At 33.3% G+C, this 24,926-nt stretch overlaps 3 protein-coding genes and 2 long non-coding RNA genes across 5 annotated transcripts; 1 reads left to right on the top strand and 4 right to left on the bottom strand.

Moving 5' to 3' along the window:
• Nucleotides 1-3,296: 3,296 nt before the first annotated feature.
• LOC123225948 lies at nt 3,297-3,732 on the bottom strand. Its single transcript, XR_006504229.1, has 2 exons — nt 3,591-3,732; nt 3,297-3,452 (listed from the first exon to the last, which is right to left on the bottom strand). It is a non-coding gene; the product is annotated as an uncharacterized LOC123225948 (long non-coding RNA).
• Nucleotides 3,459-6,081, top strand: LOC123225947. The gene is made up of 2 exons (XR_006504228.1): nt 3,459-4,883; nt 5,644-6,081. It is a non-coding gene; the product is annotated as an uncharacterized LOC123225947 (long non-coding RNA).
• A 168-nt stretch (nt 6,082-6,249) lies between these two features.
• LOC123225946 (P-loop NTPase domain-containing protein LPA1 homolog 1-like) lies at nt 6,250-11,265 on the bottom strand. The gene is made up of 8 exons (XM_044650328.1): nt 10,986-11,265; nt 10,738-10,892; nt 9,544-9,863; nt 8,898-8,979; nt 8,261-8,683; nt 7,448-8,185; nt 7,183-7,293; nt 6,250-6,771 (listed from the first exon to the last, which is right to left on the bottom strand). Exons 2-8 carry the CDS (start codon nt 10,885-10,887, stop codon nt 6,442-6,444), a joined length of 2,154 nt encoding a protein of 717 aa, XP_044506263.1. The 5' UTR covers nt 10,888-10,892; nt 10,986-11,265; the 3' UTR covers nt 6,250-6,441.
• A 4,275-nt stretch (nt 11,266-15,540) lies between these two features.
• Nucleotides 15,541-18,367, bottom strand: LOC123226299 (cation/H(+) antiporter 15-like). The gene is made up of 3 exons (XM_044650814.1): nt 18,101-18,367; nt 17,036-18,028; nt 15,541-16,951 (listed from the first exon to the last, which is right to left on the bottom strand). The coding sequence occupies exons 1-3, from the start codon at nt 18,365-18,367 to the stop codon at nt 15,647-15,649; spliced, it is 2,565 nt and encodes an 854-aa protein (XP_044506749.1). The 3' UTR covers nt 15,541-15,646.
• A 1,527-nt stretch (nt 18,368-19,894) lies between these two features.
• LOC123226104 (ruBisCO large subunit-binding protein subunit alpha-like) lies at nt 19,895-23,284 on the bottom strand. Its single transcript, XM_044650585.1, has 8 exons — nt 23,125-23,284; nt 22,885-23,053; nt 22,402-22,523; nt 22,090-22,297; nt 21,837-21,982; nt 21,413-21,719; nt 20,595-21,046; nt 19,895-20,425 (listed from the first exon to the last, which is right to left on the bottom strand). Exons 1-8 carry the CDS (start codon nt 23,176-23,178, stop codon nt 20,138-20,140), a joined length of 1,746 nt encoding a protein of 581 aa, XP_044506520.1. The 5' UTR covers nt 23,179-23,284; the 3' UTR covers nt 19,895-20,137.
• Nucleotides 23,285-24,926: the final 1,642 nt, after the last annotated feature.

The following is a 24,926-nucleotide window of genomic DNA, read 5'->3' as shown; positions in this document are numbered from 1 at the left end:
GTATTTGTTATTATATTTCTTTTATACTGCTACATTCAAAGAAAATTCTCATTAACTTTCGTGAAAGAGGAAAATTTATACAAAGAGATCAGGTATGGATTTATTATTATTATTATTTTGACTCCATTGGACATTGCTTCAAATTTCAATTACGAATTGCTAGAGGCGGGTTCCCTTTTTCTTACGTTAGGAGAAATTTTAGGTCAGTTAATTAATTTTATTAAAAATTATGCTAATTATTATGAGTTTGAATTTATTATTAAAATTACTAATTTTATTTGGTTTAAATTATTTATGTTGTGCTGAAAATTTTAAACTTGTAATACAAATATGGAAGAATTATAATAATAAAATCTATTAGTACAACTATGTAATCATCATTGTGTTGTGGCTCATGGGTTTGGATTACATCCAGTTGTGTCTGGGCCTCCCAAGCCTACATATTTTTTAGTGGGCCATTAGCTTGGCCCAAAAATGCACACATCATCATGGATGAAATAATGGACTCTGTTTGCAATAGCATGTCCATGCTATCTCTATAACATATTTCTAATTTGGTTAAACGATAACTCAAATTTGAAAAATCATTCGCTTAACTTTCATTCACCTTGCTTTTATGTAAAGGTATGATGGTCATTTTGAACAGGCCAAATGACTATTTCCCGTCCAACATTTGATGAATGTGGCATAATTCCACCTTTTAAGTTTAAAAGAGTTAATTTTGCTACTTACACTCCAGAAATTATGAGTCAATTGTTATGTAGTAAACTCCAATATATGGAGTAACTTTTAGAGAAACGACTCGATTGTGATGCTTGCTTAAAGAAAATAATCTATGAATTGATATTCTTTCTACATCAAACACGCATAATGAAAAATAATAACTTTCTACCTTACGAAGACGTAATCGTTATCTTATAATTTCTATCTCCGTTATGTAAGATATTAAAAAGTTAATATTTGGATTTAAATTTGAAATCATTTAAGGAAAGGGGGAGAGAAGAAAACTTAATAATAAATTAAATATATAATGTCATATAGTTAACATATAATATTTAAGATCATATTAGTATTATCCTAAAATAGATGAGGAGACTTTCATAGAAATCCAAATATTCTTATCAGAACACATGTTCAAAATCAAGTCTTTCTAGAAACATCTCTCATGTAATCTTTGATTCACCCTCTATTAAAATTATTTTTATAGAGTTATCAGTAACATAACTATATACGTAAGCTCTAAACAATGGATTAAACTATATCAAAAAATTTTCGTGTCCAATCCTCTTTATAATTTATTTAAATTGATTAAGTGATCTTCACCACTACTACCATAGGTTGTCTTGTGCAATGTTCTAAATTATCTAAGTCAAATAGTAGCAAAAAATCTTATCAATAGTAATCGAGGTAAGTCCTTTGCAAAATTTTATCTATAGATCTCTTGTTGCATTTCTTGTTCTACTCACGTAAATGTAATATCACATTAGATTTGGACATGATTGTCATTTCTAGGTACAGTCACGTGGTTTGGTGATCCATTCCATACAATTTCTTTCTCATCCACGTGATGCACTGTCCCCTGCATGTAAGGTTTAATTTAAATCCATTTAAGTTAAGTTCAAAAATCAATTTAATTCGACTTAATTCATTTCAGATTTAATCAAATTAAACTTAAATTTAACTCATAAGATAAGTTGTTGACTTGATTAAGTTTAAACTTGATCATGACTTGATTCAAATTATGTTAAATAATTATAAAATTATGTCAATGAATTATAAATTTAAATAATGACTTCAAGCTATAAATTTGAGTTATAAATTCGAATTGAATTATTTTTATTTAAATCAAACTTAAATTATTATTAATTTTAATTTGATAAATTCGAATCTAACTATATTTCATTTAGTCAAACTTAAGTTAAAAAATATTTAAACTTGGTTGGATTCATATCTCTCCAACCACCCTCTCTCATGACTTTCTACTCCATAAATGTACTTATAAGCTCCTTTATATCACAAAGAGAAGATTCATACTATATAACTTAAACTCATCCATGTCAGACTCACACTGTAAATTCTTAGAGTATTATTATTCTTTTAAAGAGAAGAAATAATTTAATTAATTTGCCCACTTCAAAAATGACTGATCCTGTAAAAAAAAAAAACACAGGAAACAATGATGAAAATAAAAGCCCACTTTAATTTTTTAATTATTAATATAATCGGATTTGTGTTACCTCATGATTTTAGAAATTGAAATGAAAATAAAGGGACAGAATAATTGAAAAGATGGCAAGTGTAAAAGCTAATTACAGTCTTTGACAGACAGCATGATTGATTTTGATCAGATGGAAAGCCCAAAGTTTCAGTGGCCAACAAAATAAAAAGGTAAAATCACAAATCTCCACTAGTCACGTCAGTGATTGTACGGACACGGGTCCATGTTCATTAAGTTTTCCACTGATTAACCCAATAAAATAATGGAGGAAAATAAAACAAAAAATCAAATGCGACTGCGAGGAATCGACGAGTGAACGGACAGTGGGCAAGTGGCAGGCGGCCTCACTGTACACACTCGAGGAGGGCTCTTTAAAAGAGAGGGAAATAAAAGCAGCTCCAAGGAAATATTCTCGGATGGGTGTCCTCACGTCCTTCTCATGGACTCTTCCATATTCTCTCGCGTATTCGATAAAATAAAATTATCAGAAAAAACATCTTGATTTTCGGACACCACAGAAATCTCCTTCGAACTCGGACTTACCTCATTTGATATGTTAATTATAAAGGTGTTCTAAATTAATTAAATTGAATTCTTAAAAGAATATAAAATTAAAATAATTCAATATTAGTTTCAGCAATTCCTTAATTAAAAATAATTAATATGTAATAAAACTTCGTCACCGTACAACTGAGCATGAACCCATGAAAAAAATTACAAACAGGAAGGCACCTATAGTGATGAAGCCAATACGTTAAAAGCGATATTTTTAAAATTAGACGGTTGATTAAATCAGTTATTTCACTAATGTATAGTTTAATCAATTTAATTAATTAATTTAAATTATAATAAAATTTTAAAATAATATTAATTATTTATCATATATTTTAAATAGATTCAGACTTTTCACCAGATTTGATCAGATGTCAAAAAAGGAAACGGAGAAATAACGCTCAACATGGGTGTTTTCCAATTCAATGAATCAAGCTAAATGCAATGCAAATCAAGCTGGACAAGTTCATGAATTAATGAAAGTAATTTCAAGATATGAAAACGACACTGATGAGATGTAATATAACTAATGACAGGATATAATAGAAATAAAGAATGGGAAAATACATGAGGATGACATCAAAAGGCAAAGGTCAAAAACAAGAGATATCTACGCAAGGAACTCAGAAACCCCTCCAACAGCAGCAAATTTTGAAGATTGAGGACCTTCTCTGGTAAGTTCCTATTCCAAAAAAGTTTGGACACACTAAATTAATTCAGATTTTAGTCTTAAATGGGAAAGGAAAAACAATATATAAAGGAAAATGCAAAGCCTAATTATATAAGGAACTTCGGAATTTCACATTGGAAACACATTTACCTCTTCTTTAGCAGTCTCTAGATCCCCTTGAACCCAGATAAGATTTCTGTATCCAACGTTGTATAGAAGCTCACAAGCAGCTAGAGATATGTTAGAATTATGGTTTGTTTGTGATGAAGACTGAAGAGACGCGCGGCCTGGCTTTCTGATGAAGAGACAGATAGAGATAAAAATTAGGTTGTAGGAATTGAAGATTTGGTCAATCTCGATTTTGTTTGTTTTGTTCAATACATTCGATTTATCAGTTTTGATCAGATTAGATTGAGTTTTATATTTAATGAAAATCATATTGAATTATGAGTCGGTCTTCAGTTAAACCGGTTTGTCCAATCCGGTTTTAAAAACAATGAATAAAATAAAAAGCCAAACATATTAAAGCCATATATATACATACATATATTATCCTTTCTAGACTCTAGTCTTTATACAATGCTGGTATCATTCTTGTGAGTCTCCTAATAACTCTCTTTAACCCTCTCTCTTTGGCAGATCTTTCTTTATTTCTTCCCACTCATTTACTTTTCAAAATTTATCTTTCTTTGGATTAGTTTGTCTATTTTAGTGTTAGCTGAAAAAATTTGTTTGATAATTCTTCCTCTCAAAGGTGCTTTTTGCCAGAATCTAATAGGGTATTGCTTCAAAGTGTGTTCTTGCCAGATTCTAATCGGAGAATTCAATACCCAGATACCAAAAACTATAGATGTTGATGGCACTAGTTTTCTTTTGATTCCATTTGTTACTTTCTCATTTTCCCTTTTTTGATAATAAAAATAGGGTTTAGTGCATGGATAAATTGACAGTCGTTGTTTGCGTATGTAGCATCAGCAAGATTCACATGCATTTGCAGGGGGTAGTGATGGAATAATCTCTGCCAAAGTTCTTTGAAATTGAGAATCTTGATGATGCTGCATCGGCAATAAATGGCTTTACTATACAAAATATAAAGGACTATTGAACAATATTAACTCTAATCTCACCTTTGCCACTTTGCACTTCAGTATTCAACAAGATGATTCCATCCATCTACTTTCTTTTCTGTTGCTGTCAGGTGGGTGGTTTATTTTCTATTTTTGCTTCTATTTTCTTTTCCTTTTTGCAGGTAACTATAAGATCTTGCAGCAGGCTATTGAAGATAGCTAGCTCCTTACATTCGTGAGTTGACTTTGCAGATCTATCATTTTGATTGTTACTTATAGGTGAATATTTGTGGGTTTTCAATGCTCTTTCAGGAGTGCCAGAAAGGGAGAAGAACGATCAGCTTACAAGATTCACTGAAGTTGTTCAGAGCAAGAGGTGAGATAAATGGATAATTTTTCCTCTCCTGGCCTGCTTGTGTTTCAGGTTTTTGGATTTTCTTTATGGGGTTTGGTGATATCAGCTATGTAAATTGGTTACTGAAATTTAATTGGGCGTTTGGGTTCCCACCACCTTTGTCTTCACTACAAATAATTCAGAATAAAAATTGATTATTTCATGGACATATCTACCTTTCTCTTTCTCTGGCAGACATTTTTTTCTGCACATATTTTTCACAGCTATTTCAATAAATCAAAACCCAAGAACTTTCTCAAAATCTTTCATCACACTGCTCATCACTATCCATTCTAAGTTTATGGAGATCTGCCTGCCCCTATCAGTATCCACTATTCTACTCCATGCCCAAAACAGTTCTCCATATACTATACTATCTTCTTGGTTATATGTCTTTCCATCTGCACAACAGATTTATTGAAATTTATGGGTTAACTTCTTGAGTTCGTCAAATGACATTGGGCAATTTTCTCTTTCATTTGACCTCTGAGGTTATTTATAGCATTTTCCCATGTAATAAATAAATAAATAAATAAATATATATATATATATATATATATTTTAATTTCATTTGTGATTTGCTCATATTTAGTATATTAGTTATGTGGCGTCCTAAATTTTCAGAATTAAACTCATATCCATTAATTAATTGAGTTTTGCATTTCCTTTTCCTTTAATCATAAAAGAATAAGTAGTTTTGGGTTTGTATTTATTCATTTATTTATATTCTGGTCTTGTGTAGGAGGATCAAGAGAATGAAGAGTTGTTTGTCTATGTCATATAAACGGAAGGAGAGGGTTGACGTGGCAGACATGCAAGTGAAGGAGAAAAACCATTTCTTATTCTTCTTTCATCGTCGTCAAGTCATGACTCACCCTACTCTTTCTGCTACACACTTCGAACCTCTCTTGTCTCTTTTTTATAATTTAGTACTTGTAAATATGGACCACTGAATTCTTTAATTAAATTTCATCATGTTCGTCATAACAAACACATGTTATGGGCCCAAGGATTTGCTTGAAAGGTGAAAACCAAAACTCTCTTTTTACAAGATTCGGGTTCGAATAACAAAAGTGAAGGAAGACACTTTTGTTTATTTGTATAAATACATATACATTTATCAAATAGTTCTGAAAGTCACGTAGTTAATTTGTTATTGTGCGACAAGAAATATTCTTATTCATTTTCGCTTCAATTGACCAAAACACTGCAGAGATGCCCATAACTTAGAACTTCTTGAAACACATTTTAAACTATCTAACATAATAACTAGTTATTCGTTCCTCCTATGGGCTGCACGCTTCACCTGCCAGCACTTCATATTTTGCCTAAATGTTAACACCGGGAATAGCAAAAACACAAAAGAACACCATTGCACGTCAACCAATAAGTAATCAAGTATTGTCATACACAAGACTTGACAGAAAAACCCAGCTTGGCACCTGACCTAAATTCTCCTTATCTACAAAACAAAATGGGTGGGATGCCCTAGTAGGGGTGCAAAAGAAAAAGCATTAAAAACTGGGACAAAATTGTACTGTTACCTCCTAGGAGTACCAGAAATAATGGGATCACTGATTATCGACCCTTGCTTGCCCAAGGCTGAAATACTAAGAGAGCGTTTTCTCGTTCTGAAACTTCCAGAAGTTGATAATCTCTTTTCATTTTTATCGGTAAGTATGGAAGCGTGGGAGCGCAATGGCTCAGCCAACTGCTCACCTCTACTTTTAAGGAAGTGGTCTAGATTCCGGAGATATTTATCCTTGAACTCCTCGTCGTCACTCAAATAGCCACTCTCCTGCATATCCTGCATGGCCAGATCATCATACTCTTCATCTGATTTCGTAGACTCCTCATCAACTGATCCTACCTGTTCAACAAAAAGATTAATATATCAAATTTTCTTCTGATTCAACTGTATTAATATCAAAACATGCCTTTACTAATGTCCAAACATAATAGGTGATGAGGCAAGCGATGATAACAGTTCCAAATTATTAAGCGTTGAAAAGTTTGGAATGTTGCAATCTTCTCATCAGATTCTAGTATAACTTCATTAAAACCGTCCTTACCCAAAGTACAATGAATCCCCTACAATTTCAAAAACTACCCCGATAGTGTACAACCTGCCAGGAATTTTGTACTTAAACAGCTGTTTTTTCTTTAAAAAAAACTAAGGGAGGTTTACTGTATTTGGACTAATCGTTCACATATTTTGAAATTATCTCTTTGATATGATAAGAGACAGCATAAATATCGGAATGCATATTCAACCATGTACCTCTTCTAGCACATGCACATCAGTATTATCACTAAGATCCTCATCACTGTCGGCCTCAAAATGATCATCGACATCTTCATCACTGCCATGGACTGAATGTCTCTCCTTGAGCTGCAAGAACATTAAAAATATCAGGTCCCAGACTATTTGTGCCATCAAAGACGATTGCAACAACTCAACCACATTCCTAGAATCTATAACTACCCACAGTAAAAGACATTATACTTTTCAAGGAAGCAATATAATATTAAGCTTTAGAATATACCTCCTTGGCATGTCCATCAGATGTCCTCGGTGAGCTACAGCAGGAAGAGTGATTTCTACTACCAGCATCAGTCCATTCAGCTCTTGACTCATCCACACTTCCAGCATGACTTGTGCCACCATCACTGAGCCAAGCGCTGATCCCAAAGTGACCAAACTGAAGATTAACTGGTTCAGCTTTTCCTATCTTCAAAGGTCCATACATCGGGCTTCCCATTCCACTCTCAGTGTCAGGGACCAATGTAGGCTTACCATTACTATCAACTGAAAGAACAGGCCAAACCTTTGCCACAGATCCATCAGTATTAAGAAGAGCCATCAGGTGTCTTGAAGAACCTTTCCTCTGGATCAGCTGAAACATCCCCTTGGAGCTCAGGGAATGAGCAGCACACTGGTTCCGATACTCCTCTGCAATCACAGAAACTGTGTTCGTGGTGGGATCATAAAGCTGCTCTCCTGCCTCACGCCTGCGAAGGCAGCTGAAGACTGTCGCATGGATGGATGCCACACTCTTATCAACATTTGTGTTGTTTATTTTGGGGACTAAATGCTTGTCTGCCCTTTTGCAGAGATATTCCTGAATAGTTCTGATGTTCCTTATGTACTTCACATATTTGTTTTTGGCTGGATCCAGGGTCATGTACTTTGCACGGACAGCAAACCGTTCCAAGTGTTTGTCTTCATTTGTAATGTATATCATAAATGGTATAATTGAAGGGTGTTTCTTCATAAGCCCCATCTGTAGAAGAGATGAAAATTGAGAAAGAAACAACTACAGATAATCCAATGGAACTTAAACAAAACTGCTGTATACCACAAAGTTGAGACTCAGATGAACACCCTCAACAACTACAGATTCTTTTCTTTCTTCCCATGCAGTAATCAGCCGATCAAGACTGTCAATCACCATCTCACTTTGGGCCTTGAACCCTTCGATAGCCATCTGTTTTGGACTGATCAATTCAGGCATACTAGAAACAACCTCTGGACGAGTATCAGATTTCCCAGTTGTAGAACTATTGGACACTTCATCCTTTGGAAGTGATAGTGAACCACCTGCCAATTTCTTGGCCTTCTTTTTAGCCTTTGCTTCTGCAACTGCCACAGGGTCCAAGAACTCCCCCGCATGGTATGTTGAAGCCCAAAGTAAAGGGTTTTGTTTCTCGTCAACAAAACTCCTCATCATGTGTCGAATAGAATCAGTCGATAAAACAGTTGTAATTCCCAGCCTGCTACCCTGCATGATAAGTCGAAAGCACTAAAAGTACTAACTAAACGAGTAGATGAGTAATAGCTATTATATTCAATATATAAACTTGAATTATCTACATTACCTCATACAAATAAAAAATAAGTTTCACAAATAGAAATGATTAGAAGAATAGAAAATCTAGACTGGCTCTAATTTAGACTTCCGAACAAGAACATCAGTGTAAACAACAAAGAAATACCAGCAATGCAGACAAAGTAGATTTGCCACAGCCACTAGTGCCACACAACAGCACAGTTACAGATTCCTTTCTTTCTCGGATTCTGCAACAAGAAGATAACATGGCAACTATATAAAACCAGACAAGATACAACAAGATAAAAAAACAATAATTTTACAGGGGATGAGTTTCTTATAGCATGACAAGCACGAAAATTAACCAATATAATAGTTTTGTAAATCAAAAGCATTTATCAAAGTCCAGCATGAAAAAATGATAGCCGAATAAGAAAGAATAAATGCAATAAGACAAGTTAATGATATGCTCAGCACTGGATCTGCACTGGATATGCTCAGGCTCTAATGTTGTTGCAGTTCCAGAATTTTGGAAATCATGCTTCTCTAGAACTCCCTAACTTCTTTCAGTATTGAACTGGTTGTTTGAAGTAAATTAAAAACCTCAATTTAACATAAAGGAACAAAATACAACGAAAATTAGATTCTTTCAACATGTAACAAAATTAACAAACATATTTTTTAGTTACATGCATATGTATATATGTAAGTGTGTGTAAAGCATAAATGATCTTGAAAAAAAGATTTCCTATAAAATTACCAGATATTTATATAAAAAGTTCTGAAGAAGGGAAAAAGATGTCAAACAATACCTGCATGCTAAAACCAAGTCTGCCCTCTGATTATGACCCACATACTTATATTCAGTCAGAGCATCACAAACAATATCTAAGAATGTTTCTCTTCTAACAATAGCAGTCGTGCGTCTTTTGTACAATTTGAATGGCACACTACTACATCTGTCTTTTGTCTTTGAAACAAACCCTGCATCCCAAAAACTACCACCAAAGGAACTACCATCTTCCACTTCTTTTTTTCTTTCCAAAGGATCTAATCCTGATATTTCTTCTGCTTCGAGTTGAGCACAACTAGGATTTCCACTTCTTATCAATTCAAAAACCCTTTGACTAATCTGATGAAAGCGAAATTTAATTAATCAGCAATAGTTTTGATGTTTTTCAATAACACAAAAAGTATCTAATAATATTTTAGAACTAACAACTAAAATGAAGAGTTCAATAATAATATCCAAAGCCACCACAGCCCCTTTAAATCTAAGATTAACATAACATCGAATTTTTATTTAGAGTTATCCTCAAACCATTACTTTCTAGGAAAAAAGAAATCTCCTGAACTATTTAAATAAACACTACAGTAGAAAGAAGACAACTTAACAATTGTCCGAAAGCAGAATGATGAAACAATGTTAAATCTAATATGCCTTCCCAATTCCTTGGCTTTTACATAAATGTAGTTGTATAGATCCCTTTCAAGTTTACAAGAAATAGAGAAAAAAATGGGAGATAAAATGAAATTGTATCTCCAGTTCATATTAGGCATTAACATATGTAGAATCAATAAAACTCCAAATCTCATCACATCAACCCAAGGGAAAAGTAAACAACCAACCGGATAAAACTTAGAAAAAAAGCTACTTAACATTAGAAAGATGAGAAAATATACAAAAATAAAACCAATAACCTGACATGACATTAGGCCCAATGATGTATTAAGATTTATGGCCATTGAGACCGGAATGTAAATATGCAGGCTTTGACATAAACCGACCTGTATCAACAGCACACGCCACTAGAATTTGTACTAATTTCGCTAATAAAATCAACAAAAATCATGCAATATTTCTGTTGACTGGAGACAATATAAAAGAAATTTTAAGAAATTTATCACATGCAGCTCAGATCCAACACTGGACAATTAGGATTACTGAAAACAAAGTCACACAACAAATTCCAAAATTGAGAACCAGAAATTTGAGCTGAATTTACCTTAAACGCATGTCGTGCTTTGCAGCCCATGAGCTGAAGAGTGCTCTGCAAAACAGGACGAGTATACCGAAACGACACCGGTTTACCTTTCTCTCCCTTTTCCTCATCATCCACCACCGCTATGTACAGGACTTTCACCATCTCCGCCATCTCTCCTAAAAACATTTGAATAAATAAATATAATCGATAAAAATTCACGAGAATGCTAAGAACGATTACAATGTGAGAGAAATATAAAAAAATCGAACCTGGTAAAGTAAAAGAGGAGAAAACACGAGACTAAGTTGAAGTTATCAGCAAGTTAAAAGCGAAAAGAACAAATACAAGGGAAGAGATGTGAGGTAGTTTATAAGACGATGAGAAGATCGGCCATCTAAAAAAAGCAGGAGAAGAGCAAGGACACGATCTCGCCATTGTTGTCACCTGTCATCAAAACGTAGCACCAACACAACAGAAGCCCCCGCGGGTTTCGCTCTCAAACAGTTAATCGCTCTTCCGAAAAAACAAACTAGTAACCGCTTTGATTTCTCATTTCTCTCTTTAGGTTTTCAAATTACAGATTTCGCCCTGCCCTTGGTTCTGACTTACCCTGCGCACGAAGCATGCTTTGGCAGACAGAGTGGTAGAGGAAGTAATTATTGAAATAAATTAGGGCAAATGAACGGACTAGAAAAACTGTTATGACTCTGTCACTTCACTTGTTAAACATATTTTATTTGGTCAAATTTTGTTCCTTTTAATTTATTATCATATACTTGATTTATTTTTATATTTGAAATTAAAAATTTCACATCTATAAATATTGCGTAATACGGTCAACTTGACCATTTCTACCTTGAAAAGTACAAAAGTAGTTGAATAGTAATTTTTGTTTGTCCAATGTCCAATGATCTTTAGTGTCAAAACTATTTTAATTTAAATTAAAATTATGGCATCCCGTAGCATCAATTTTGAAAAATTCTAGACAATCTCATGATTGAAAAAAAGAAGGTGAAAACTAACGCTAGATTTGAACTAAACCGCATTAGAGTTTAGTTCGATTTATATATAGTTAAGTTCGAATTTATAAAAATCAAGCTTGAACTTGACTTGAATTCGATTTGACTTATTTTTTGTCATTAAAACGACATCTTTTTAATATATATTAGTCAAAACAAATCATTTTGTATTAAAATTTTTAATTAGAAAATTTGAGGAATAGCTCGAGTTCGGTTAGGGTTGACTCATTTCTGGCTCGTCTAAGCCGATCTCAAACTCGAACTAGCTCGATTCGAGTCTAACCCTAGTGAAGACTAAGACAAACTCGTAGCTTCTAAACTATTAAATTATCTTAAATATATAGTTAAAGATTTGTGTTGAAATCTAGGCCAAACGACTTATTCCCCCTCTAAAGTATGTTAAATTCTTAAGTTTTCTTTCGTTAATTTTAAAATTTTCATTTACCTACCTATAGATGGTTAAAATTAACTGAGTCTATTAGTTATATCATTTTTCTCCCTTAAATTCTAAAAATAATTTCTCATCAATCCAAGTTTTCAAAAACTATATTTTTCCATTAGGATGTTTAAACTTTCAGATCCAATTTTTTAATGACAATCGGTGATCTCTAGGCATCGTCTTTTTCTCTCCGACGCATCCTCCTTTTGATCATACTCCTTCCGATGCTGTGAGGAGTTATCATCGACGACGAAGACAACTCATCTTCATCAAAGATGAAGACGAGGTCTTTGTCGACGAAGACGACTCGTTTTCATTGATGATGACGTCTCACAGTGTTGGAAGCAGCATGACCAGAACGAAGACGCGCCAGAGAGAAACAGATAATATATGGAGATCGTCGGTCATTGCCAAAAAAATTGGATTTGAAAGTTTGAAAACCTAAGCGGGAAAATGTAATTTTTGAAAACTTAGGTTTGAGAGAAATTGTCAATTGTTAGAGTTTGGAGGAGGGGGGAGGGGGGAATGAAATTAAATTTAAGTTTATTTTTAATATTAAATATAAAATAACTATTTTACCCTTAAAATTAACAGATGTAAACGATTATGGGTGGATAAATGAGATTTCAAAGTTAACGGGAGAAAACTTGAGAGAATAGCATAGTTTGGGTGGGAATAAGTCCTTTAGCCTAAAATCTATGTCATAATAGCTCATTTCATACCTCTTATTTATGGTTTTATAACTTTTATTATTTTTAATATATAATTGACAATTGGTATAATTGTTTTTATTATATATAAAGATAGAAATTCAGTCTATTAAATCAGATTATCGACCTATCTTTTTTTTATAAAGAAAAGATTTTTTAATAAAAATAAAAATAGAAAAGAGATGATTAAAATCTTTTCAATTGAAAACATGATGAAGATAAAGATAGATATATCTTTATCCTCTCTCTTATGTATTATCAAAATACTTAAATAAAATTTTAAATTATTACATATATATCATAATACATAATAAATATATATATATTTTTAAAGATGATGGGAAAAGAGATTTTTCTTACAGGACAGGAAAGAGAAGAGAACAAAAATTTTCCAGAATAAATGGAAAGGTCAAAGGTAGATAGATTTTTCTCATGAGAGAGAACATGCATTCTTTGTCATTCTCGTATCAAAAATGGGGCAAGGATAAAAAAAAATTTAGCCCCTCCTCACCCAGTTGCCATCTCTAATTGTCTATTGATCATATATATACATGCAAAAAATTGTCAACTTATATAATTTTGATTATTAAAAAAAAATCTTTAACCTAAAATATTTCTCACTAATCTTCTAAACGTTTTTAAAACTTTTGTTGAGAATCTTATTAACTCCCTTAAAAAATGAGTAACATATGATCAAATATTAATATAAGAAATAGACGTAATGGTCACTCAATCAATCCCCAAGATTAATACCAAAGGTCATAAATTGATAATACTTTCTTGTTTGGTTGATAGATAAGTAAGGGCATTATAGGAATTTATTAGCCATTGGTATTTAGTTACAGTAACAGTGTTGTTTTATTTTTATAAGGTATGAAGGGAGCAAAGAAATTGGCTTTTAAGAAATAGTGGAGGTGTCAAAAAGATTAAAAACCGAAACTGAACGTACACGTGGCCACCAATGAGAAATAAAAGAGTCGGTCCATTAAAATTTGCATTGATTTTGTAGGGTCCTTTAATGTAATGTCTTAGCATTTATTATGTCAATGGTTGGTTGGTATAAAGAGAGTCCTTACAAAGTGGCCTTGAATAGGACTCTAACCAACTTTTTAGGACTCTCCGATGAAAAGACCTGTCAAACTCACTTTTGACAATTCTGCTAACATCTTCGTCCTCCATCTACCGATTAAACCACACCTTCAAAGAAATATTAGAGATATATTATATTTATAAATAATTTATATAAATTTATATATATTATTTATGTATATAATTTTATTAAAAATATTAATACAACATTTATAGTGATGGCATGAGAGTAATTTGAACGGAAAAGATGGGCCATTGGGTTCTAGAAACAGTCAACTTTGACCGCGGCGAGACAAAAGGGAATGCGCCCGGTCTTACTTTAAATAAAGAGAGTTGAATTGCGTGTAAAGATCTCGCTTCCACTGCTGTCAATTTTTGGTTGGACAATTCTTTTCTTCAAATTACAGCACTGCTATCTATGTGCTTTAAATTTTGACTTCTTTCTTTCTTTTCTTTTCAAAGTAAAAAACAATTACAATAAAGTTATCTGTATTTAAAATATTATATAAATAAATAATTTTAAATTAAAAATAAAATAATATTTAATTATATAATTATATATTTTTAAAATAAATATGTGGTTCAGAAAATTGCCATCAACAGTTCCGTGAGGTACATTTTGTGTGAGGCATCTTCAAACTTAAATAGATGCTGTTGTTGTCTAATTTGAAATGTCAACTAATTGGTTCACATTTAAGTATAGATGAATTCACATATAGTCTATTCAACTTTGGTTGCTCATCAGGGGAATCAACATATTGCTTTAATGAGAATAATCGTCTTTTTTAAAAATGGATTATTTTATTAAATAATTAGGAAGAAAATGTTCTTACGTACAGTATACATTATGTAGATACTAACAAAATGCGCGTCGCCATCGATCACTATTTTCGTTCCTAAAAGTGCCTAACTAATTGCATATATATTATGTATGGGCAATATATAAGATAAGACTAAAGTATTTATTCTCGCTCAAAGTTGGTTACATTTTTAAATTAATATTTATTAAATATTATAAATTTAAATATTTATTTATAGGTGATTAAAGCTAATAAAATTATTTAATATTATCTATTTTTTATATTTAAAAAATTAATAATTTCTCTCTAAAATAAATTTTAAAATATTACATTTTATCTCAAAGATTTTTTTTTTCTCTCTTCCCTTTTTTAAGGTCATCACCATTTAGTTTGCCTTTTTTCTTTTGCCAGCACTAAAGATGAATCATTTTTGTTTAATAATAAAGACTAATTTATTATGATTTTCAATATCGATAAGAGATGAAAGAGAGAAACCGACGGATAATAATGTAAAAAAAGATGAGAGAGAAGAAGAAAGAAATTATACTAGAAAAATATGACATTTGAAAGTTAAGTTTAATTTTGAAAAAAATTGGATAATATATTATTTTAAATATATTTAGACTGAAAATGAGACCTTTGGCCTATAAGAAAACGCTAAAATAGAATCTTAAAAACGGTAGGGACCATGAATTTATAATCAGTGGAGACGCAGAGAGAGCTTTCAAATTGGCAATTATCAGGACCATCGTAATCACAAGGGCTAATAGCTTTATTAGGACATTTACTTGGGGTAATACAATCAAGGAAATAAAGAATTAATTATCCTATATTTATGTGCATAAATTGAGAAGCTGAATACGGGTAGGATAGCTACTTCAGAGATTCATCATTTACAAAGTCTTTATAGTCAGGATTTAAAATGGGGGAAGCCCATTTGTTTTGCCCAAATTTGTCCTTCCGACGTTGCATTCTGGTATTGAATCGACCGGCGGCAGATTGTTGCAGCACCAGAACTGATGCATGCGATATAGCTTGAGTCGTCACCAATGTGTCGCCAACGACTCCTAGATCCGGATTCTCGCTCCACTGTGTAAGTCCCATTGTTACAGGCGAATTTACTCCATCTCCGCGGCCGACTATATACAGGTCGAAGTCATTGTACTTGGATCTTATGCATTCTAATAAATCTTCACCGCTGTTCACTATTTTCTCTTGGTAGTTTATCTGTTGCTCGCACATTGTCTTGAATCTGAACTCGTTGATGAATTCATCGTCAAACTCTATCCCTTCTTCATCCATACTCATTCCTGTCAAATTCTCGTTTCCATTTTCGAAGCTTTCTCCATTTAAATTCTCAATTTCTGCTTCCTTACCGGGGAGAAACCTAATCACGGTTAGATGCACGCCGATTGTTTTCGTCATTCTCGTTGCATAGCTTACCGCTTCGTGGTCGTCGGGGCCGCCGACGAAGAGCACCGCTATACGGCACTGCAATTTTTTATTATCGGGGTGTACGGAAATTCCAAGTCCACGATCCACCAGAATGCCGACCGAACATGGTGATTTTTTCAGTAAATTCTGGTTCACTTCTAGTATCGACGGGTTATCTCCTTGCAACCGACCGTCAATTGTCGGTAGCTTGTGATAAGGCAACAAAATGAAGGCCACTTGCCTGTCCTCTGCAAGCTGGTAGATATCCTCGTGCATTGTCTCGTACGGGGAGACAGCGGTGAGCGGATGCACGGTTATGGCGTCGTTTAAGGAGTTAAAGTTCTGGAAGGCGTTAATAATTTGTTCCGATTCTACCCTTTCGCGGGGCATGTTTAGGTTGTTGGCGGTGGTAGTATTCAAGCTTGTGTCATGAACGATTAGCATGGCGGAGGTACGGCCGGTACCAGTGAGTTCCACCAAATGCATAGCGAAAACACAAATCGGGGATTTCCTTGTGCCATGAGAAAGCTTGAGTAAATTGACAATGCCGGAGATATTTCGCATTGAGTGAACGCAAGTTAAAATTCGAAGCTCTGTGTCTTGATTTCTTCTCTCTATAGTCCTCTGCTTGTAGTTGCAGAAACGCTTTGTTGTTCTTCTGACTATGTAAAAGATTGGTTGAACGATAGCCGTCATGAACAAAATCGAGATGGTCATCACAAGAACATAGATGTTATCCAAAGCCTGAATCAAAAACAAAAACAAAATCAAAACTTGTCAGAAAAATTATGCAAAATGTTTAAGATAATTTACAAGTTTATATATCACCTTCATGTTGCGGGCTTCAGTGAGAGCAATCATGGCTAAAACGCCTTTGGTGTTAAGAAGAACTCCGAGGGCCAATCCCTCCTTTGACGACATGCCGAAGAAAGAAGAAACAAACAGAGTGCTGAGAATTTTTGCGGAAGTTGCAGAGACTGCCACCAGCCCAACATTTAACAATCTTGTTCTGTATAAAAAATCACCTATGGTAGTTCTTTGTCCATTCATCAGAAACGCCGCTGGCAGCATGATTCTATTCACAAACACTTCGATTCTCTCCATAATCTGGAGGGCGAGGTCACCGTGTGGGATGATTAATCCAAAGATGAAAGCACCAAACATAGAATGCGAGCCACATACATCTGCAATGCAGCCAATTACAGCAACCCCAACAAGAATGAAGCTTACATGTGTTTCACTGAACCTGAATTCCCCTTTCTCTTTGCTATGCTTAATCATCCAATGAATCCCTGGTCGCAGTAAAAACCAGCAGCATAATAGAAAGATGATCGTCGGAATTACAGCCATGTAGAAGCTGTTTAAATCAAACATTGTTATGGTTGCCACAAGAAGACCAAAAGTTGTAATATCACTAACAAGAGCAACAGCCAAGGCCTGTCTCCCTAGTTGTGTGTGTAGAAGCTTCACATTTGAGAGGATTCGTGCCAGGTCGGGGAAGCTTGTGTTGGATAATATCGTAGCCCAGAAGACAGCGCCGATTAGCGGCGGACTGCTGGCGTCTTTACCTCTATGTAGCGGTACAAAATACAAGGCTACCCCTGCCATTATCGGGAAAAAAATTCCAGCCGCCGCAATGGTCATTGACTTCTTCTTAATATGCTTCAATGCATATAGATCCATTTCTAATCCCACCAAAAACATGTAATAGGTGAGCCCCAAGAAAGTGTAAATTTCGACCACCATGTTCAACTCAAATTTGTAGATGAAGCGACCTATTGGTAAACTCCCAAAAAATGTTGGCCCCGTCAGAATACCCGCCTGCATTTGGAATTAAAACACAAGTAATTAATATAAATATGAAATAATAGTCCAAGTTGCAGGCAGACTTACGATGACTTCACAGACAAAACGAGGTTGACGAAGTGGGGTGAGGAGGAAAACAACGATTCGAGTGAAGAGGATGATAACACAAAGCTGCATGAGAAGATCAGGAAGATGTTGATCAAAGGGATTGTCGATTTGCCATAAGGTGCTGTCTGTGCTAACATTTTGCATATAACATATTTGAATTTCCAATGATGTAATGTTTGATATGTTATATTTTCCTGATTGAACATCGGTGGCCGCTTTAGATTCTAATATCCTGATCGGATTCATTGTGCTTTTGCTGATAACATATGTGGTAGTTTCTGGTCATGATTTATATAAAAGAGAAAGACGAAGAAACAGAAGCAGTTTCAAATGGCGTTGAATGGATATCCGCATTCTTTTAGTTTTGTTAAATATGCTGTTGTAGCTGTTATACCAGAGCAGTCACACAAATCAATCAATTCTACGCTAACAGAAATTCAAATCATTTTTCAACTTTTACAGGTAAAACAAACACAAACCAAAATTAACACAACATTAATTCAGTCCAACTGGAATCCAGGTGTAACCTACATTTTTTTTTTTAAATGAGGAATCTTACTCGAGTTGGATCGTCAATTTTGGGACTAGACAAATTCTGAATCCAATCATCAATTCTACAATTATTGAACCAGATAGATCAAAAGTTTGATCTTGATATGTTACTAGAAGAGACTTGAATTCATATTCATTTGTATATAGAATCTTCTCTTTTGTCACTTGAATCTTTTGGGAGTCAGATGTAACCTATATTGTATAACTTACTAACATTTAAAAATTAATCACGATGTTTAGTTTATTTGCAATAAAGGGGGAAAGTATATACAGGTGCGGTCCTTTGAATTTCAAAATTTCATTAATATGTAGTTAGAATTTTTGTTATCAGTATTATAATAATAATAATAAATGTAGATTAATTATTAGACATATCCTGTGGAAGAATAAATAAAAAATTGAATTACAACATTTTGTTCATGTATCAACTTAGTTGTTTTGTTTTTTGATCCACATAAAACATATTGTTTCAAGTTGCATGGTTGAGCATAGCATATTCTTAATTAGAAATACTCAGCATCCACCCTGTTTTAGTTTTCTCATGAAAGACTTGGATTAATAACTACAATGCCATATATAAATCTGTGAGGATCGTTATTATATCGATAAAACTATGTGTATCTATTTTGGATATATAAATGTGTACACATTTATACATCATTACACAAATGATGTAATGACGATGATTACAATATCCTTTTGCAAGTGACATATCCTGTGTTGATTAATTAAAAGTTAAAAGTTATTGATCACATTCAATCGATAATCTATTAATACGTTTAACAGAAAAAAGTTCAACAAGTATCGATGGCGAAATATTTTTCATTATTAAAATTCAATAATGGAGAGAATCAAATCGAAATTATTATTTAATAATATATTTTTGGTTAAAAATACGAATAAACACGTCTAAGAAGGAAGGGTAACACAAAATATGCGTATAATAAAACACATTTACTAATTAGGAACGCGGCATGCGATACGGCAGGGCCGAAAGAAAAAATTAGCATTAGAGGATGGTGGAAAGTTCGTTCTTCTTACAAGTATGTATTCCTAAACATGTTTTAACACATTTTCTCTAAACATACAATACGAAAAACGGTTTATTTCTTTCACAATCACCTGTATGTTATGTTAATGTTACACGTGCTGATTTGAAATAAATTTCTTATTTCCAACAAACTAATTGCATCTAATGTTAAATTATTCTACTCTGGTATATTTTAGCAAACACCACGTTATTTATAAATTGAAACTTTTGTGACATTTGTACATCTCTTTGAATTATTATATATTCGGAACCCTCCATTAATGTTATGATGCCACAATGCTATCGTAGACTACATTGCAACAACAATCTCATTACAAAAAAGGCATGTCTTCATATCGATAATGGTAAAATCTTGTTCACCTCAACAAACCAATAAAACCCTAACCTGCTTCCGATAAGTCCTAGCAAAGAGATCATACCATAAGGCCTTGTGGGGGAGCTGCTGCTGGAGTTTTTGGCTTTCGTTTTTCCACAACAATAGCCTGGGTGGTGAGGACCATTCCTGCCACTGATGCTGCATTCTGTAATGCACATCTTGCCACCTTTGCTGGATCAATCACTCCAGCTTCCAGTAGGTTCTCATACTTGTCTGTCAAGGCATTGTAGCCAATCTCCCATTCACTGATTTTCAACTTCTCCACGACAACCTCACCCTCAACTCCGGCATTCTGTGCTATCAGTGATGCAGGTGCCACCAGAGCCTACATTTAAACATAATGATCAGCCAAACTAAAAGCATAAATCTCAAAATGCTTGATCATCAATCAATCGACAGGTTCAATCACATGATAAAAAATAAAAAATTATGGAAGTATCTCTCTAAAATTCAATTTCAGCATCTGTTATTTATCAACTAGCAACAGTGTTTACCTTCTGCACAATGTCCGCACCTAGCCGCTCCTCAGCATCCTCAAGCTTATCCTTAATTGCAGGAACATAAGAAGAGAGGTGAACTAGTGCAGCACCACCACCAGGTATAATCCCTTCCTCTATGGCAGCAAAAGTTGCATTCTTAGCATCTTCAACGCGGAGCTTACGGTCCTCGAGCTCGGTTTCTGTTGCAGCTCCCACTTTAACAACAGCAACTCCACCAGACAATTTGGCAATTCTCTCAGCTAGTTTCTCTGTGTCATATACAGAATCTGTCTCAGCCAACTCTTTCTTCAGCTGAGAAATTCTAGCTTGTAACTCATCCTTTGATGCAGCATCTGCAATAATGGTGGTTGAGTCCTTGGCAATGGTCACCTTCCTAGCTATACCTAGCTGTTCAACTGAGGTGTTCTCAATGAGCAAGCCCAAATCACTAGCTTGAAACTCAGCTCCTGAATACAGAATGAGTTGATCATGTAAGATTTACATAAACATGAAATAGAAAGTCTTGCTAAAGAAAAAGTTGCATCGGCCCAATACATGAACTGTAGCTATAGCAAGCATGCTCCACAACTTGTTGGATAACATTAAGTAGGAATCCACAAATTAAGTACCATATTCAAATGTCACTAACTAACTTACTGCTAATCCATTTAAGAATGTGTTTGTAATCACCAAATTGCAATCAAACCACAACTACTAATCTATACAGATGAGCTAAGACCTCATGTAGGAAATCAAAAGGAGAAAGACAGAGATTAAAGGGATACAATTTAATAATGAGAGGAATCATCTTTAACTTGCATAAAACTGCTTACCAGTCAAAATGGCAATATCTTGAAGAAGGGCTTTTCTTCGCTCACCAAAACCAGGAGCTTTAATAGCTGCAACATTAAGGATACCACGTAGCTTGTTCACAACAAGTGTAGCCAGAGCCTCACCAGTGACATCCTCAGCAATTATGAGCAAAGGAGCTCTTAATTGTGTAGTCTTCTCTAACAAGGGGATTATATCCTTTATAGCTGAAATCTTTTGATCTGTGATCAACACTCTAGCATTCTCAAATTCTACAATTAATTTCTCTGGGTTGGTGACAAACTGGGGGGAAATGTAACCTCTGTCAATCTGCATATCAAGATGAATGGGAAGAACAGGAGCACATATATTAGAATCAAGACCAGAAGTAAAATAATACCACTTCCAACTCAAAAGAACCAAAAAAAAAAAAAAAAAGATGCAGACCTCCATTCCTTCCTCAACTTCCACGGTAGTCTCAAATGAGGATGATGATTCGATGGACAACACACCATCAGGCCCAACCTTGTCAATTGCATCAGCAATCATTGTCCCAATAAGGTCATCGTTCCCAGCAGAAATGGAAGCAACAGCTATAAAGAAGAATAATAAGTAAATGCTGTCATTGCTGAAACAAAGAAATGTTCGGATAAAAACTCATGAGATGACAATAGAATCATCATACAAGCTAGCAAAATACCTTTTATATCTTCACGGCCTTTTACAGGCCTAGCCTTCTTCTCAAGCTCTTCTACCAACCCTTGTACGGTTTTATCAATTCCTCTCTTCACTGACACTGGATTTGCACCAGAGGTGACACTCAAAAGCCCAAGTTTAATGATTTCTCGTGCAAGCACTGAGGCAGTCGTTGTCCCATCACCTGCAGAGTCATTTGTTTTACTTGCAACCTTAAAGACAAACAGAAACATGTCACCTCTCATTTAATGGATAGGCAAAGCAACATTTAACTTCAGAACTAACATGGAAAATACTTAAAAAATTTGAAGCCAACCTCCCTAATAAGAGCAGCTCCAGCATTTTCCATGGGATCAGCTAACTCAATTGCTCGGGCTATTGTTACTCCATCATTAACAACCTTGGGACTCCCAAACTCATCCAGAACAACATTTCTCCCTTCAAAATAGAAAAAATATGCCGAAATTAGACACATTGCAATTCAACAAGATAATAAACAAAGAAGACTATCCTCACGATTCCAGAGAACAAGGGTAACAAAGATTAACACAGAACAATAAAAAAAAATATTTTCTTCGTTGGAAGAAATGAATACTACAAGGAAATAGCTAAAACATTCAAACAGTTATCCTTCAGTAATTTCGGTCATTTCCTGCTGAGCCATTCAAATTGCATAAAATTAAATTAAGTTTTCACAAATAAACAGGCTTCCTCACTAACTACAAAAAAAAAGATAAAAAATCCTTTAGATAAATCCCTAAGGTTCCACTGAAACTGCAACTTGAAAGGATTTTAATACCTCTGGGACCGAGAGTCAAAGCAACAGCATCTGAAAGCTTATCTATGCCGGCCTGCATTGCAGTTCTGGAGTTCTGATCAAAGGCAATCTCCTTTGCAGCTGCTCGGACAGAAAATCTTCTATAATTTACTCTCTGGTTATTACTCTGCTGTCTTCTTACCAGACTCCCCTGGAAAACATTACAATTCAGTAAACAATTTGAAATGAAATCAGATTAACGAAATTTGTTCAGATTAATACCCGTTTGGGAGAGCAGAAAATAGCAGCTGACGAAAGAGCATTAGAAGAAGCCATTTTCTGCTGCGTGTGGATAAGGAGGCAACTACGAGAAAGCTCTTAAGACTCTAAGTTAGGGTTTAGTTGGCTCCATTTTTATTAGAAGAGTCTGGAGCTTCCAGAAGATTCTTTCGATTCGTAGAATGGATGGAACCCATCCCGCACCCGGCCCAGCCAATTTTTCTCAAAGATACACGCTTAAGATTTTTTTAATGGTCAAAGTTTAGTTGAAATTAAATCTCTTCTTATATAATTCAATTTTTGGGAGAACAATTTTCCCTATACTAATATTATAATATATACATTTTTTTTATATAATTTAAGTATATAAATGATATATTATTATTTAATTAATTGTCACTTTATCTTTAATTCAAAATTATCCAATCACAACGATGACATATTATCAGTATATCTAAATTATATACAAAAAATATGTATTTATAGTTTTATTATCTTAATTAAATCATAAATAAATTATTTTTTATTAACTTAAATAATTATCATTTAATTCGTTATCTTTATATGAAAAAAATAAAATAAAACTCTTAACTCTAATTTTAATCACTCTAAAAATTATAATCTCGCTAATTATAGTTAAAACTATAATAGGATTACATATAAACTATAGTAGGATTCAAATAAGAATTTTACCATTTTGATATGATTTACAATGAATTACACTAAAACAGTAGGATTACAAACAAAATCATATTATTCTAATACGATTCTAATTATTGCTAACCGTATTCATTGTAACGGGTGTTAATCCTCAAATTACTATAACCTAGAATTAAAATTATACTTAACAAAGTTTTGTAGCAAAATATATTTAGTTATAATATACATTCAAAGTAATAAAAGGCTTTTTATTTCTTTTTCGTATCTTTATCATAAAAATTAATAAATTATATTAACATAGTAGGGTAAAAGCGAAAAAAAAACATCGTTTTTAAAATTTACGAAAGGAAGAGTGTAATGAGGCCAGAAAACAAATGAGAAATATAAAATTACTCATATTCATTTACAACCCTCATGTCATGTGATTAGAATTTTAATTATTAAGATTATTTTTTATTTTAATAGAAATTTTAAAAATTATTTACTCAACATTTAATCTTAATTAAGTTTTTTATTTACACTTCATTGTCTTTTTTAATATAAATTTTAAATTCATTTTATTATATGATTATTGTATTAGTATATTTTTATCAGATAAACAAATATTTTAAAAAATATTTCAAAGATTATGAAATTTTAGAGTTAGATTTATGCAAGAAATAAATATTAAATTTACTGAGGAATTAAAACTGGGATATTAATTAAAATAGACAAAAATTTTTCTGCTTATACCTTTTTAGGCAAACACACAGTAGTTTTACTTTTATAAGCAAATTTTTTTATAACTCCAAAAATACCCTTCCAGCCCTGTAGCTGTAGGCGCTGGAAAGAAGGTGTGGTGCGCGCGGTGCGTGAGGAGTGCGCGCAGTGCACGCGGTGCGTGCAGAGTGCGTATACCCTCATATATATATATATATATATATATTTAAAATAATATAATATAATATTTAAAAAATATAATAAATAAATCTATATTAAATATTATAATATTTAATATAATATACCTAAATAATAATAATAATAATTTTTAAATATATATTATATATAATATTATAATATAATAAATATATATAATAATATAATATATATTCAAAAATTATTATTATTATTATTTTTATATATTATATTAAATATTATAATATTTA

Source organism: Mangifera indica, chromosome 9, assembly GCF_011075055.1.
Source record: "Mangifera indica cultivar Alphonso chromosome 9, CATAS_Mindica_2.1, whole genome shotgun sequence".
Classification (NCBI taxonomy): Eukaryota; Viridiplantae; Streptophyta; class Magnoliopsida; order Sapindales; family Anacardiaceae; genus Mangifera; species Mangifera indica.
Note: the sequence above shows the minus strand (reverse complement) of the source record. Positions and strands in the feature narration are given on the sequence as shown.

Coding starts and splice junctions, on each gene's coding strand:
- LOC123225946 (XM_044650328.1), bottom strand. CDS start 10,887: ATGGCGGAGATGGTGAAAGTCCTGTACATAGCGGTGGTGGATGATGAG. Junction 9,864..10,737: donor AAGCACGACATGCGTTTAAG/GTAAATTCAGCT, acceptor CGCTTTCATCAG/ATTAGTCAAAGGGTTTTTGA. Junction 6,772..7,182: donor ATGTGCATGTGCTAGAAGAG/GTACATGGTTGA, acceptor TTTGTTGAACAG/GTAGGATCAGTTGATGAGGA.
- LOC123226299 (XM_044650814.1), bottom strand. CDS start 18,367: ATGAATCCGATCAGGATATTAGAATCTAAAGCGGCCACCGATGTTCAA. Junction 18,029..18,100: donor GTTTTGTCTGTGAAGTCATC/GTAAGTCTGCCT, acceptor TTCCAAATGCAG/GCGGGTATTCTGACGGGGCC. Junction 16,952..17,035: donor CTGAAGCCCGCAACATGAAG/GTGATATATAAA, acceptor TTTTTGATTCAG/GCTTTGGATAACATCTATGT.
- LOC123226104 (XM_044650585.1), bottom strand. CDS start 23,178: ATGGCTTCTTCTAATGCTCTTTCGTCAGCTGCTATTTTCTGCTCTCCC. Junction 22,298..22,401: donor GAGCTGCTCTTATTAGGGAG/GTTGGCTTCAAA, acceptor TTTGTCTTTAAG/GTTGCAAGTAAAACAAATGA. Junction 21,047..21,412: donor AGATATTGCCATTTTGACTG/GTAAGCAGTTTT, acceptor TTCTGTATTCAG/GAGCTGAGTTTCAAGCTAGT.